The sequence below is a fragment of the Oryx dammah genome, unplaced genomic scaffold, assembly GCF_014754425.2.
Source record: "Oryx dammah isolate SB20612 unplaced genomic scaffold, SCBI_Odam_1.1 HiC_scaffold_22, whole genome shotgun sequence".
NCBI lineage: Eukaryota > Metazoa > Chordata > Mammalia > Artiodactyla > Bovidae > Oryx > Oryx dammah.
This window is the reverse complement of record NW_024070206.1, coordinates 12000445-12014371: the sequence shown is the minus strand read 5'-3', so window position 1 is coordinate 12014371 and position 13927 is coordinate 12000445. Positions and strand designations below refer to the sequence as shown.

General features: G+C 49.9%; 1 protein-coding gene across 4 annotated transcripts; it reads right to left on the bottom strand.

Moving 5' to 3' along the window:
* Nucleotides 1-391: 391 nt before the first annotated feature.
* CXXC1 (CXXC finger protein 1) lies at nt 392-5994 on the bottom strand. Of its 4 annotated transcripts, XM_040264473.1 has the most exons (15): nt 5761-5994; nt 4852-4970; nt 4649-4749; nt 4156-4391; nt 3872-4066; nt 3458-3484; nt 3136-3381; nt 2623-2730; nt 2327-2511; nt 1856-2063; nt 1663-1773; nt 1487-1536; nt 1273-1369; nt 923-1075; nt 392-801 (listed from the first exon to the last, which is right to left on the bottom strand). In XM_040264473.1, the coding sequence occupies exons 1-15, from the start codon at nt 5761-5763 to the stop codon at nt 655-657; spliced, it is 1986 nt and encodes a 661-aa protein (XP_040120407.1). In that variant the 5' UTR covers nt 5764-5994; the 3' UTR covers nt 392-654. The 4 variants fall into 4 exon arrangements, with proteins under 4 accessions (XP_040120407.1, XP_040120406.1, XP_040120405.1 ...); XM_040264472.1 differs by having other exon boundaries at nt 1487-1773; nt 5761-5992; XM_040264471.1 differs by lacking the exon at nt 5761-5994 and having other exon boundaries at nt 4852-5754.
* Between the last annotated feature and the right edge of the window lie 7933 nt (nt 5995-13927).

Sequence of the window (13927 nt, the reverse complement as noted above, 5' to 3'; positions counted from 1 at the left end):
CCATCATTCAATACAACTCTGGTCTGGAGAATATGCGTAAGAATAAGAAGATTCCTGTTCACACAGGAATGATAACTCAGCCATTCATGGAAGGAATGCTGATCAAACACCTAGTCTCACAATAACAGGGTGGCAGTGGAGGTCACTGGACTCTCATTCAGCAAGCCAGATCCCCACGCCCAAGGTGGGGCCTGCAGAGCACCGAATGTGCGCCAGCTGAATACATGCAGCCTCGTGCAGTCTACACGTGTACACAGCCACTCTGAAACACAGGTGCGCCCCTCTACTCTAGGACCGTGGGAACGTATTTGCAACTGAAAAGTTTGGAGACCACCAACAGCTATCTTTTTTGTTTCAGCAAAAGTTTTTATTTTTTTTTATTTTTATTTTTTTTCAGCAAAATTTTATTAACAAAACCAGAGTTCGGGGAGGCACGGGTGAGCAGACTCCACAGTCCCACCCAGGCACAGAGAACGGAGAGATGTGAAATTCCGAGGCCCTCTGGTAAGGGCAGACGGGCAGACAGGCAGTCAGACGGTGGACGGATGGGCACAGGGACTCGGGGACCGTCGGAGAAACATGAATGGCAGACCAGACAAACGGGGGTCCAGGGCCGGGCCCGCCCGCAGCGCAGGGAGAGAGGACGTGTGGGGCTCAGCGCTCGGCGTTTGACCGCAGGTCGGTGGTGAGCGGATCGTGCTGGATGGTTTGGTGCAGCATCAGGGCCAGTAAGCCCGCCCGGTTGGTCATGGCTGTGCGAACGTTGCGCTCCTGCTCAAACAGCTCGTCCAGCTTGTACCACTGCGTGGGGAGCAGAAACCTTAAGAAGCGGCTCTGGAGCCCCACTCCACCCGACCCCGGCCGCATCCACATCGGCATCCGCACATCCACGGTCAGGGCCTAGCACGCGGTCAGGACCTACCACGCGCACGCGCTCTAGGTCCACCTCGGCGCGCCGCAGCTTCTCCCAGCAGTAGTGCCGATTGCACTGGCGCTTGGGCAGGCGGCAGAAGTCACCCGTGAGCTCGAAAACATCCCTTACGAGGGGGCACCCGCATACCTCGTCAGCTGGCACCTGCAGGGAGGCCGGGGTGGGTGGGCGAAGTTGCAAGTTCAGAGGAGAGTGGGAAGGAACCAAGAGGCGGGGGCAGAGGGAAGAGAGGAATGCAAGGAAGGGGGGCCCCAGAAAAGAGAGGGATGACGGTGAGGAGGCCGGGCAGCGGAAGGGGCAAACATGAGCGGAGGAAGGGAGCGGGGATGAGAAAGCCTTACTTTGGGGTCCCGCGAGTGCTCGGGGCATAGCACCTGGAGCCGCTTACAGTACGTCTTGCTCTGAGGGTTGTAGACATCACAGAAGAGCCGTGTGGCCCTGGGGGTGTGGAGCGGAGGGCGTGGAAGAGGAGGACGGCAGCGCCCCCGCCTGCACCGGCGGCGGCCACCGACCCCGCTGTAACCCCGCGCTCACCCTGCACGCGCCCGCACTCACCCCTCGATGCGGGTGGGGTACATGGACCCAAAGGACGTCTGGCTCTCGTACTGGAGGGGCGAGCACAAACGAGGGAGCCGTGGGTGTGCGCTGCGGGCCCTCGCCGGACGGCCCACCTGCCCCCCACGGCCCCGCGATGACCCACACCGTCCACCCCCTCGGGCCGACACCCTGACCTTGGCGTAGCAGCGCTCCATGTGGCGCAAGGCAACGCGTGGGTTGATGGGGTGCCCGCAGGAGACGCAGAAGATCTGCAGGTCTGTGTCGTCACTGTCGCCCTCGTTGCTCTGCGCGGGCGGAGGGGACCATCAGGCCGGACAGGGCCAAGCACGCGGCCCCACGCCAGGCTGCTGCGGCTGCGGCCCTCACCTCCTCATCCTCGCGCACTGCCTGCTGCTTGGCGCGTAGGATGATGGCCTCGAGCTCGTGGAAGCGGCGCTCCATCTCCTGGAGGCGGGTGCGCGCGCTCTGCTGCTCCCGGCGGATGCGCTCGAGCAGCTTCTTGCCGTGCTCCTCGGCGATGCACGGGCTCTGCTGCCACTGCTGGATGCGCTGCGGGAGGATCTCGTAGATGCGGCTGCAGGGACGTGGGGAATTGGGTGCACAGGGGAGGAAGCCAGCAAGGAGGAGGGTAAGTGGGATGCTCCGACGCAGGATGGAAGGGGACTCAAGGGTGAAAGGGTGCATAACCAGGGGAACGAACGGGCAGACAGAGGATGGGTGCGTGAGCAGGTGGACGGACAGGTGGGTGCTTGGTTGACTGAACGGTGGCCACATGACTGACTGGGGGCTCTGGTCATGCCCTACCGTGTCCTCCCCGACACCCCCAAAACGACTCACTTGGCCGCCAGCTTCATGCCGCAGTCGTCGGAGCAATACTTGGAGCCGGGCTGGGCTGCGCGCACGCAACCAGGCCCCAGGCACTGGGGCAGCGACGCGGGGTCCTTGGCGTCAGCCCGCTCTGGGTGTTTCCATTTGTCCTTGTGCTTCTGCTTCTGTCGATGGCGCTTGTATCTTTCGTCCTTCTGTGGGATGACACGCATGGGCTGAAGTCGTCTCTGGATCCCTGACACCCCCGGTGCCCCAGCCCGTCAGGCCCTGACCTTTCCCTCCCCACACCCACTGCACCCTGTCACCTTCTTCTCAGACTTCTTCTCCCGCCGCTTCACGTGCTTCACTTTCACCGCCCTCTTCCGCAGCGCTGGGTCCAGGTACTGGGACTCCTCCGTGTCGCTCATCCAGGGCTGCCAGTGAGGCAAACGCTGATTGTCCTGCGCTCCTAGTGACCTCCCCACGACCTACTCAGTCCCCACATCAACCTTCCATACCCTCTGCCTCCTCTCTCCTCATTACGGATACTCTCTGCTTCTGTAACCTCTACTTGATGCGAAGAACTGACTCGTTTGAAAAGACCCTGATGCTGGGAAAGATTGAAGGCAGGAGGAGAAGGGGACGACAGAAGATGAGATGGTTGGATGGCATGACCGATTCGATGGACATGAATTTGAGTAAATTCAGGGAGTTGGCAATGGACAGGGAGGCCTGGCATTTTGCAGTTCATGGGGTTGCAAAGAGTCAGACGTGACTGAGCGACTGAACTGAACTCAACTGGGCTGACCCTTCCACCATGGGACGCTCTGCCTGCTCACCAGGCTGTGGTCATCGAAGGCCCCTGCACAGAAGTCCTGGTACAGTTCAGAGTCCAGTGGGAGGTCCTCATCCGAGAGTGGCTCGGGTGTTGCCGTAGCCTCCGGTGGCTCCTTGACTGCTGCAGATGCCACTGCCCCCTCGTCCTCTCGGAGGCGCCCCAGCTTCTGCGACGGCTGTGGCTGCGGCTGGGTGGGCAGGGGCCGGCGAGGCCTCGGCAGGGACTCTGAGGGCGTCACCGGCGAGAGCTGCGGGGCAGAATCTCAGGACTGGCCCTGACCGCCCGGCCCGCATGCCCCGCCCGCCCTGGGGGGCTGGACTCACCGAGGAAGGGAAGTACTTGTACGATTCCTGTGCCGGCAGGAGGAAGGCCCAGGTCAGCCCCAGGTGGAGGGAGGGGGGCCCTGCCCTCGCCCTGGCAAGTGCCTGACCCCACCCACCAGCCTTGCCTCACCTCCCCAGACACACCAGCCTGCCCACAGCTCATCACCAAGACACATTCAGCCCTGCCCCAGCCAGGCCCGACCACCTAGAAATGCCTGGCCCTACCCTGTCCACCTGGAGCTGGAGGCTCCCCTGCCAGCCCGGCACATCTGGTCACACCCCGCTCATCTGGACAGGACAGGCCGCTCGCCACCTGTCTGAATGCGGTTAGACCCCACCCCGCCTAGCTTCCGGCGGCTCTTCCTGGACACGCTGGCCCCCGACCTGACTTCGCCCAGCTCTGCCCATGCTCACCCGGGCCCGAAGCTGGCACTGACGCAGCCGGCACTTCTGCCGGATCTTGTTGGGGCCCCCAAACTTCTTCATGTCTCGGCAGAAGTCGCAGTGGCCACAGTCCTCCGTGCGCCGGCAGGCCTCGCACTCGCCACACATGCGGGCTGATCGTTTGACCTGCTGCTGCTGCTGCTGCTGCTGCTGCTGCTGGTGATGCTGACGGAGGGGCCCAGAACAGAACTCAGGGACCAAGCAGGGCCTCCCAGGGGAGCCCCTCACTGATCCCAGCCATCACTGCCACTCACCTGGCTGGGCGTGGCCACCAGGGGCTGTGGAGAGGATTTGTGGGGCGAAGCAGATCCCCGAGCAAGCATGGCCCCAACCCCTGTCCCTGCCCCTGCCCTGCGCTGCAGGTCCGGATCCGGGGCAGGCCTCTTGCGCCCTCCACCCTCATCCCGGGGCTCACTGCCGTCTCGCTCGGAGCTGTCTCGCTCCCGAGACTTCTTATGCCGATAGCGGATCTCCAGCTTGGGGTCCTTCTCTGTGGGGCAGAGGGCAAGGCCAGTGGGGGTTGGTATGGGGGGATCTGGAGGGGCCCCAGAACTCTTTCTTCCTCTTCTGGCCCACCCACAGGCCCCTTCTCCCTACTCCAGGGCAGGGCTGCCCCTTCTATCACAGATCACAGGGCACCGACCTGCAGTTACTCCGCCCACAGCCGCCCATCCACTGCTCCCCATGACCCACCCTCCCATGAAGGCTCCTCATCCTCCCTCGAAGCCCCAGCTGCCTGCCCCTCACCTCGGCACTCACGACAGTACCACTCCCGGATGGCCTTGGCCATCTTCTCAGTGATGCGGATGCAGTCCCCATGAAACCATTCATTGCAGTTGTCACACCCGCTGTGGAGAACGGGGCGAGTGATGGGAGACGTGAGGGGTGGGACCCACCGGCCTCACCCCACCTGGCCAGGTGTCCGTCCCACCCGCCTCTCCCGGGCTCACATCATGAAGCAGTTGATGTCTGGTTTGCGGCAGATGCAGTAGATGGGCGCATTCTCCCCGTTCTCGGACTTGCTGTCCTCCCCGGCGTCTGGAGGCTCTGGATCTGAAGCGTCGCCCTCCTGTGGGACCCGCCCCCCATCATGGCACCTCATCCGACTAGTACAGCCCCATCGCGGCTCACCACACATCTCAGGTCTCCCAGTGCAGACTTCCCACCACGGCTCCTCATTAAATCTCTCCGTCGTGGTCCCCATAGACCACTCCCCATCGCTCACTCTTGTCTCAGACTTTCCAATCACTTACCCCACTGACACCCCATCACTAGGCACCCACTCATATAATGGCTCGCTGCAAACACCCCGCCACTCGCCACATTTTGCCCCTGTCATGGCTCTGCACGGGACCCCCATCACAGGCTCTCATAGGTACCACTTTATTCATTCGGCAAACTTCCCATCACGGTGCCCTTCAGGTTCTGAAGTGATCAACTTCACCGGCGGCCCCGCCCCCCTGGATGCCTGATACGGACTCATCACGGCTCCCTGCAGACTGCCCCAACACAACTCTTCGAAAACCTCCCCATCACTCTGCACAAAGAATCCCCCATCGGGACCCTGAAGGCACTACCATCAGGGATCCCCGCTAAACTTCCATTACAGACCCCCATGATGGCTCATCAGAGAACTCCCCGATGGTTCCCCCACGAGCAAAAATTCGGACCATCAGACCCCCGTCATTCCACCCAGGGACCCGGGTTAAGGCTCACAACAGACCCTCCCCCTCCCCCATTCAGCCCACAGTCGCTGGTTATGGATCACCACAGACCCCCACGAGCCTGCCAATGGACTCCACCATTTCCTACCTCACTGACCTCTAACCGCCGACTCCCTCCTGGGACCGCGCACTTACCATCTCTTGGCTCCCGACGAACCCGTTCGCGAACCCCGCCAGTGACCCGCGAACCTGCACAGACCACTCGGCGGCGTCCGCGGCCGTTGCAAAGGCGCCCACAAGCACTTCCGCTTTTCCTGGTGCCTCCCAGGCACCATACTCCTACTGCGCAGGCCCAGTGCGTTGGTTCCGCGACACACAAGTTGGTGTCTCCCGGCTAGAGCTCTGCCGGTCTCCGAGGTGCCTCCATCTTGACTACCGACACCGTACGGCAGCCGAGCTCGTGTGCTCTCAAGTGTTCTCGGGAAACATGGCGGCGCCTATAGTTCAGCTTTACTAAAGGCGCCGCCATCTTGTTGGCCGGCCTAGTCCGTACAGTCACTACCTGTACGGCCGCTAAGTTTAGGCAATATGGTCGCGCCTACTGCGCTACTTCCATGCTGACGCCGCCATTTTGGAATCGTACGCTCAGTGGCAGCGTCCTAATCGGCCACCGAGAGGGCGCCGCCATCTTGCCGGTGGATTCTGGCGCCGGTAGCTGGTATTGCCTAGATGTCTCTAGGGAAGGGGACCCTCTTTTAGGAACACTACCTAGATTAGTGTTCCTAAAATAGTAGCTAAGTGTTCCTAAGATAGTAGCTCTTTCCACTCTTCAGTCGTTTTTCCTTTCCGCGTCTACTAATGGACGTCCGTATACTGTGTGCCTTATGCTGGGAAGGAAAGCAGTCCCTTCGTTATGCGTCCCACATTACCTCTGACAGGTAATTTTTGCCTATTAGGGGCAGGGGAAGCCCAGTCAGGCTTATATCTCATTCGGCCTAAACTTTATGTAAAACTGGAACAGCCTGATTTATGATCTGTCAAATACACGTTGTGGAGAAGGCAATGGCACCCCACTCCAGTACTCTTGCCTGGAAAATCCCATGGGAGAGGAGCCTGGTAGGGTGTAGTCCATGGGGTCGCTGAGGGTCGGACACGATTGAGCGACTTCACTTTCACTTTTCACTTTCATGCATTGGAGAAGGAAATGGCAACCCACTCCAGTGTTCTTGCCTGGGGGGGCGGGGGATGTTCTTGCCCAGGGACAGGGGAGCCTGGAGGGCTGCCGTCTATGGCGTCGCACAGAGTTGGACACGACTGAAGCGACTTAGCAGCAGCAGCAAGTACACGTTGTACATTTGTGCTAACCACTGCGATTAAAGAATGCCCACTTTCCGATAGGGAGAAACGCCTCCCTTTTGTGGTTAAGCAAACCTGCTTTCTCCAGTAATTATTAACTTACAGGAGTTTCCCATATTTTTCTACTTAGAATCAGTCCCCTAAGGGGGATTAACTACTTAATCACCTATTTTGTCCCTTCATTCTATCTTATTATTCCTGTGACACCAATGGCAGTACTCCTTGGAGGATAAGGTTCCTGTCCCACATGCCAAGGTCATGCTCACTCACTATGTGTCTGCTAATTTGTAACTACACATCGCTGTTGAAACCTCGAAGGAACATACCTTTGCCATGTTTGATGTATTAATATGTTCTTTGTTCTGATGCTGTATCAGTTCAGGTCAGGACAGTTCAGTCAGTTGTGTGCGACTCAGGGCGACCCCATGAATTGCAGCATGCTAGGCCTTCCTGTCCATCACCAACTCCCAGAGTTCACCCAAACTCATGTCCATCGAGTCCGTGATGCCATCCAGCCATCTCATCCTCTGTCATCCCCTTCTCCTCCTGCCCCCATCCCTCCCAGCATCAGAGTCTTTTCCAGTGAGTCAACTCTTCCGCATGAGGTGGCCAAAGTATTGGAGTTTCAGCTTTAGCATCAGTCCTTCCAAAGAACACCCAGGACTGATCTCCTTTAGAATGGACTGGTTGGATCTCCTTGCAGTCCAAGGGACTCTCAAGAGTCTTCTCCAACACCACAGTTCAAAAGCATCAATTCCTCGGCACTCAGCTTTCTTCACAGTCCAACTCTCACATCCATATATGACTACTGGAAAAACCATAGCCTTGACTAGACGGAACTTTGTTGGCAAAGGAATGTCTCTGCTTTTCAATATGCTGTCTAGGTTGGTCATAACTTTCCTTCCAAGGAATAAGCGTCTTTTAATTTCATGGCTGCAATCACCATCTGCAGTCATTTTGGAGCCCCCAAAAATAAAGTCTGACACTGTTTCCACTGTTTCCCCATCTATTTGCCATGAAGTAATGGGACCAGATGCCATGATCTTCGTTTTCTGAATGTTGAGCTTTAAGCCAAATTTTTCACTCTCCTCTTTCACTTTCATCAAGAGGCTTTTTAGTTCCTCTTCACTTTCTGCCATAAGGGTGGTGTCATCTGCGTACCTGAGGTTATTGATATTTCTCCTGGTAATCTTGATTCCAGTTTGTGCTTCTTCCAACCCAGCATTTCTCATGATGTACTCTGCATATAAGTTAAATAAGAGGGTGACAATATACAGCCTTGACGTACTCCTTTCCCTATTTGGAACTAGTCTGTTATTCCATGTCTAGTTCTAGCTGTTGCTTCCTGACCTGCTTATAGGTTTCTCAAGAGTCAGGTCAGGTGGTCTGGTATTCCCATCTCTTTCAGAATTTTCCACAGTTTATTGTGATCCACACAGTCAAAAGCTTTGGCATAGTCAATAAAGCAGAAATAGATGTTTTTCTGGAACTCTCTTGCTTTTTCCATGATCCAGCAGATGTTGGCAATTTGATCTCTGGTTCCTCTGCCTTTTCTAAAACCAGCTTGAACATCTGGAAGTTCATGGTTCACGTGTTGCTGAAGCCTGGCTTGGAGAATTCTGAGCATTACTTTACTAGCGTGTGAGATGAGTGCAATTGTGCAGTAGTTTGAGCATTCTTTGGCATTGTCTTTCTTTGGGATTGGAATGAAAACTGACCTTTTTCAGTCCCATGGCCACTACTGAATTTTCCAAATGTGCTGGCATATTGAGTGCAGCACTTTCACAGCATCATCTTCCAGGATTTGAAATAGCTCTACTGGAATTCCATCACCTCCACTAGCTTTGTTCAGAATGATGCTTTCTAAGGCCCACTTGACTTCACGTTCCAGGATGTTTGGCTCTTGAGTGATCACACCATCATGATTATCTTGGTCTTGAAGATCTTTTCTGTACAGTTCTTCTGTGATGCTGTATAAAACTGTTGAAAACTATGCTTCTCTAGAGTGCTTTCTTCCTTGGTGGAGGCTGCACTCCTGGGCCAGTCCTCAGCTTGGTTCAAAGGAAACTCTCTTCTATTCTTTAACATAGATTGTTTATTGATTATCTGTGTTGACACCTCCCACCACTGTTTGCAGCTGTCACTCCTCCCAGCAGTGCCTTAGCCAGGCCTACCTGATGATTCAGCCTCTGGGCCTCTACAAGAGCACTCATCCATCAGAATTAGGCAACAACTGAAGGCCATACATGATGGTGACCTGACCATCTCTGGTGAGAATGGCTGAACCAAAGTAGATTTTTATGTCAGCAACCACCAGCTTCATCAAGTCTTCCCTTGAGCAGACACAATGGGTCTGTCATTTGGGTTATTTAGCCAATGAACACATCAAGAACTTCCTTGTCACAAGTAACAAATAATAAATCTTCTGCTTTATTATTTGTTACTTGTGACAAGGAAACAAGGAGATAGTTCTCAAAGCACTGTGTCCCTGGGGGTGTTTTAAGTTAAGCCTGACAGGAGGCATGATCATTATAATGAAACAAAGGTTACTCTAGTTTGCCCAAAACTGCAAGTAAGTAGGCACTTGGTTACTTGCTCTCACTGTAGTATCTTATTGACTGGAATACACTGTAACCTTTTTGGAACATCTAGTGGCTGCAACTTTCTGCAAAACAAAACTCACTTTGGTTTAAACCCATCCTATCCCTGCTGCTCCCTAGCTAACACCCACCACCAGAGTGTCACATCTTGGCGATGTCCACTTGGGTTCTCTTGTTTCATATGTATTCACTTTTCTCTCCCATAAATTTAATTTTTAAGTTTTTTTTAAATTTATATTATGTATGACAAAAAATCCTCAGACTGGAGAGCCAGACTTTTCCTCAGGGTAATGCTCTAACGTGGACCACCATTAAAATCAAATAAGATACAAAGTATCAGTACAGCCCCTCCCTGCCCCACACACATACACACACTGAAAGGGGAGGTCGTGGTCATTATAAATGTCTTCATGTCCACATTCAAAGCCAGAATGACTTTATTCATTTCCAGTTTAAAAATAAGTTTAAGAGAATATAACTCAGATTTAAATTAAATCTAATTGCATGCATGCATGCCAGAGGATGAGATGGTTGGATGGCATCACCAGCTCAATGGACTTGAGTTTGGGTAAATTCCGGGAGTTGGTGATGGACTGGGAGGCCTGCCTTGCTGCAGTTCATGGGGTCGCAAAGAGTCGGACACGACTGAGCAACTGAACTGAACTGAACTGAACTGAATGTTCGGTCACTTCAGTTGTGTCCGACTCTGTGATCCTATGGACTGTAGCCCGCCACACACCTCTGTCCATAGGACTCTCTAGGCAAGGATACTGGAGTGGATTGCCATGCCCTCCTCCAGGGGATCTTCCCAACCCAGGGATTGAACCTGTGTCTCCTGCATTGCAGGCTGTTTCTTTACCCACTGAGTCACCTGAGAAGCCCTAAATTTAATTACTCAAGCTAAATTTAATTTAACATAATTGAACTTGGATTTATTCATGTAGCCAATTTGCTTTAAAATAATTTAATATTAATTTAATGTATGAAATTCAATGTCTTACATATTTAATTTCAATTTAATTTTAGTTCAATTTATTATATGACATTTTATTTAATATGGTTTAATTTTACATATTTAAAATTTAATTCAAATTCACCTTAATTCATTAAACTAAAATTTAATATCATTGAGTGAACTAAATTTATAGTCAATTCTATATTTTTGAAATATATTTTATTAAAATATTTATTTAATTATAAAGTAAATATTTATTTAATATGATTTAATTTAATTAATAAACACAGTAAAAAAACAAATCACCCCCATGATGAATGAAAAAAGAGCCATCAGTATAGATCCAACAGATACTGAGCAGAGAATATTATTCACTCGTCTATACCAACTTAATTGGAGAAGGAAATGGCAATCCACTCCAGTGCTATTGCCTGGAAAATCCCATGGACAGAGGAGCTTGGTAGGCTACAGTCCATGGGGTTGCAAAGAGTCGGACACAACTGAGCAACTTCACTTTCATACCAACTTAATATATTTGACAACTTGGATAAAATGGACAAATTTCTTGTCTTTAGCAAGACAATTTACCAAACTAACAAATGAAGAAATAAAAAATATGAGTAGCCATATTGATATAAAATTATTTGAATTTATAATTAAAGACCATCCCACAAAGCAAGCTTCAAGTCCAGATTAGTTCACCAGCAAATTGTGTCAAATATTGAAGGTGTAAAAATAGTAATCCTAAATAAACTTTTTGAGAAAACAGAAGAGGAAGGAATACTCCCCAATTCCTTTTGGGAATCATTTCTCTGACACCAAACTAGAAAAAGACATTACAAGAAAAAATAATAGACAAATATACCCCATGAACATAAATGCTGCAAAATTTGAGAAATGGTGTCCAAGAGACCACCTTTATTTCTGAAATCATTGCAGGGTTTAAGGGTTATCCAAGACCATGTTTATTTCTGACACCAACTGCAAATCTGGGGATCCCTAACTAATTTGCAAGAAGGACTTACCAAACTCACTGAAAGTTGTTATACCCATAGTTATCCAGGAAGAAGATACAGATTAAAATCATTCATAGGATAGAGTCCAGGAGGGTTTCAAATGCAGAGCCTCCAGTTATCCTCTCCCTGAGGAATCACGGACAGGCTTAGCTCCTCCCAGGGACAATATGCATGGAATTGCCAAGCAGAGAAGCTCACCTGAGCCTTGGCATCAAAAATCTTTACTGTGGTTCCATTACATAGACACAGTTGATTGCCCATGTGCCTGATCTCAGTTTTTAACCCCTTAGGAGGTTGAGATAATACCATGTGACCTAAAGTCCTCATCCTAAATGACATTGTTAGACTTTGTGACATGGCCAGCCCCAACCTGAATTACTATATTGACTATCAGTTCAGTCAGTTCAGTCACTCAGTCATGTCTGACTCTTTGCAACCCCATGGACTGCAGCATGCCAGGCCTCCCTGTCCATCGCCAACTCCCAGAGTTTACTCAAACTCATGTCCATTGAGTCAGTGATGCCATCCAACCATCTCATCCTCTGTTGTCCTCTTCTCCTCCTGCCTTCAGTCTTTTCCAGAATCAGGGTCTTTTCAAAAGAGTCAGTTCTTCGAATCAGGTGGCCAAAGTATTGGAGTTTCAGCTTCACCTTCCAATTAATATTCAGGACTGATTTCCTTTAGGATGGACTGGTTGGATCTCCTTGCGGTCCAAGGGACTCTCAAGAATCTTCTCCAACACTACAGTTCAAAAGCATCAATTCTTTGATGCTCAGCTTTCTTTATACTGCAACTCTCACATCCATACATGACTACTGGAAAAACCACAGGTTTCACTAGATGGACCTATATTGTCTATAAAGTGACTAAAATATCCCCAGGCAAACAAAGACACTCCTGTGAGGAATAACATGATGGGGCTTAGATACTCACCCAAAGCCAAGTAGGGAAGAAGGCAGACCTCTCTTTGTTTAGTCACTAAGTCATGTTGACTCTTTTGTAATATTTGTAAAATGTAATATTATTCCATTACATAAAAGAGTGAAGTACTCATATACCATGCTATAACATGCATGAATCTTGAAAACACTGCTAAATAAAAGAAACAAACACAAAAAGTCACATATTATATGATTTCATTTACATGAAATGTCTAGACATCCTTGTTTTGTTCCTGCCCTTGAGGGAAAGTATTCAGTCTTTTACCAGTAAGTATGATGTGAACTGTGGGCTTTTTTGGACTTTTTATCAGAATGATGAAGTTCCCTACCATTCCTTGTGTGTTAAGTGTTTCAGTTTTTAAATCATGAAAGGCTCTTGAATTTTGTCAAGTGCTTTTCAGTGTCTGTAGATGAGGCTAATATTCTATAAATATTGATTTATAAAGATTGATTTTTTTTTAACGTTAAGCCATGCTTGTGTCCCTGGAATACACACCACTTGATCATTGTGTATGATCATTTTATATGTTGCTGGATTTGATTTGCCAGTAATTTATTGAGGATATTGTTTTATAAGATATCTTGGTCTGCAGCTTTATTTTCCTGTGATATTTTTGTCTGGTTTTGGTATCAGGGTAATGCTAGCCTCTACCTCTGATGAGTTGGAACTGTTACTTCCTCTTCTACTTTTTTTTTTTTGAGGAGTTTGTGAAGGCTTGATATTAATTATTCTTTAAACATTTTATAGAATTAACCAGTGGAGTCATGTGGGTTGGCCTTTTCTTTGTGGGAAGTTTTAAAATTACTAATTTAATCCTTTTGCTTGTCATAGGTCTACTCAGATTTTCTATTTCTGTTATAGTCATATTTTGTAGTTTGTGTCTTTCTAGGAACTTGTCCATTTCATCTAAGTTATCTAATTTATTGGCAATGATTTACACTATTTTAAAAAATAATCGTTTACTTCAGTAAAGTCGGTATTTCATTTTTGATTTTAGTAATTTGAATCAATCTTCTGTGTTTTTCCTTCTGGTCATTCTAGCTAATTCATCATTTAAAAAATCTTTTCGAAGACCTAACTCTTTGTTTTTTGAATATTTATTAATTTGCACTTTAATCTTTATTAGTGTTCCTTCTGATTGCAGTGGGTTTAATTTTCTTTCCTTTACCTATTTATTTTAAGCTGAATAACTAGGTTGTTCATTTGAGTGTGAGTGAGTGAGTGCATGAAGTCGCTCAGTAGTGTCCAACTCTTTGCGACCCCATGGACTGTAGCCTACCAGGCTCCTCCATCCATGGGATTTTCCAGGCAAGAATACTGGAGTGGAATGGACTCTAAAAAGAGAAACTAAGCAAGTGAACAATTAAAAGTCAGTTTTCCAGCACAGCACACAATAAGATAGACAGCAATGTAGGAATTCTAGAAGCATACCTCCAATGGATAGAAAGCTCAGTCTCATGGTTGAGTACGGGAATAAAAGATTATATATGATC

Bases quoted from the DNA above. Each gene is read 5' to 3' on its own strand.
- CXXC1 (XM_040264470.1), bottom strand. From the start codon at position 5,105: ATGGGGACCACGACGGAGAGATTTAATGAGGAGCCGTGGTGGGAAGTC. The intron at 4,067-4,155 runs GTGAGTGGCAGT...CCCCTCCGTCAG, and splicing joins TGGTGGCCACGCCCAGCCAG to CATCACCAGCAGCAGCAGCA. The intron at 802-922 runs GTAGGTCCTGAC...CTCCCCACGCAG, and splicing joins ACCTAGAGCGCGTGCGCGTG to TGGTACAAGCTGGACGAGCT.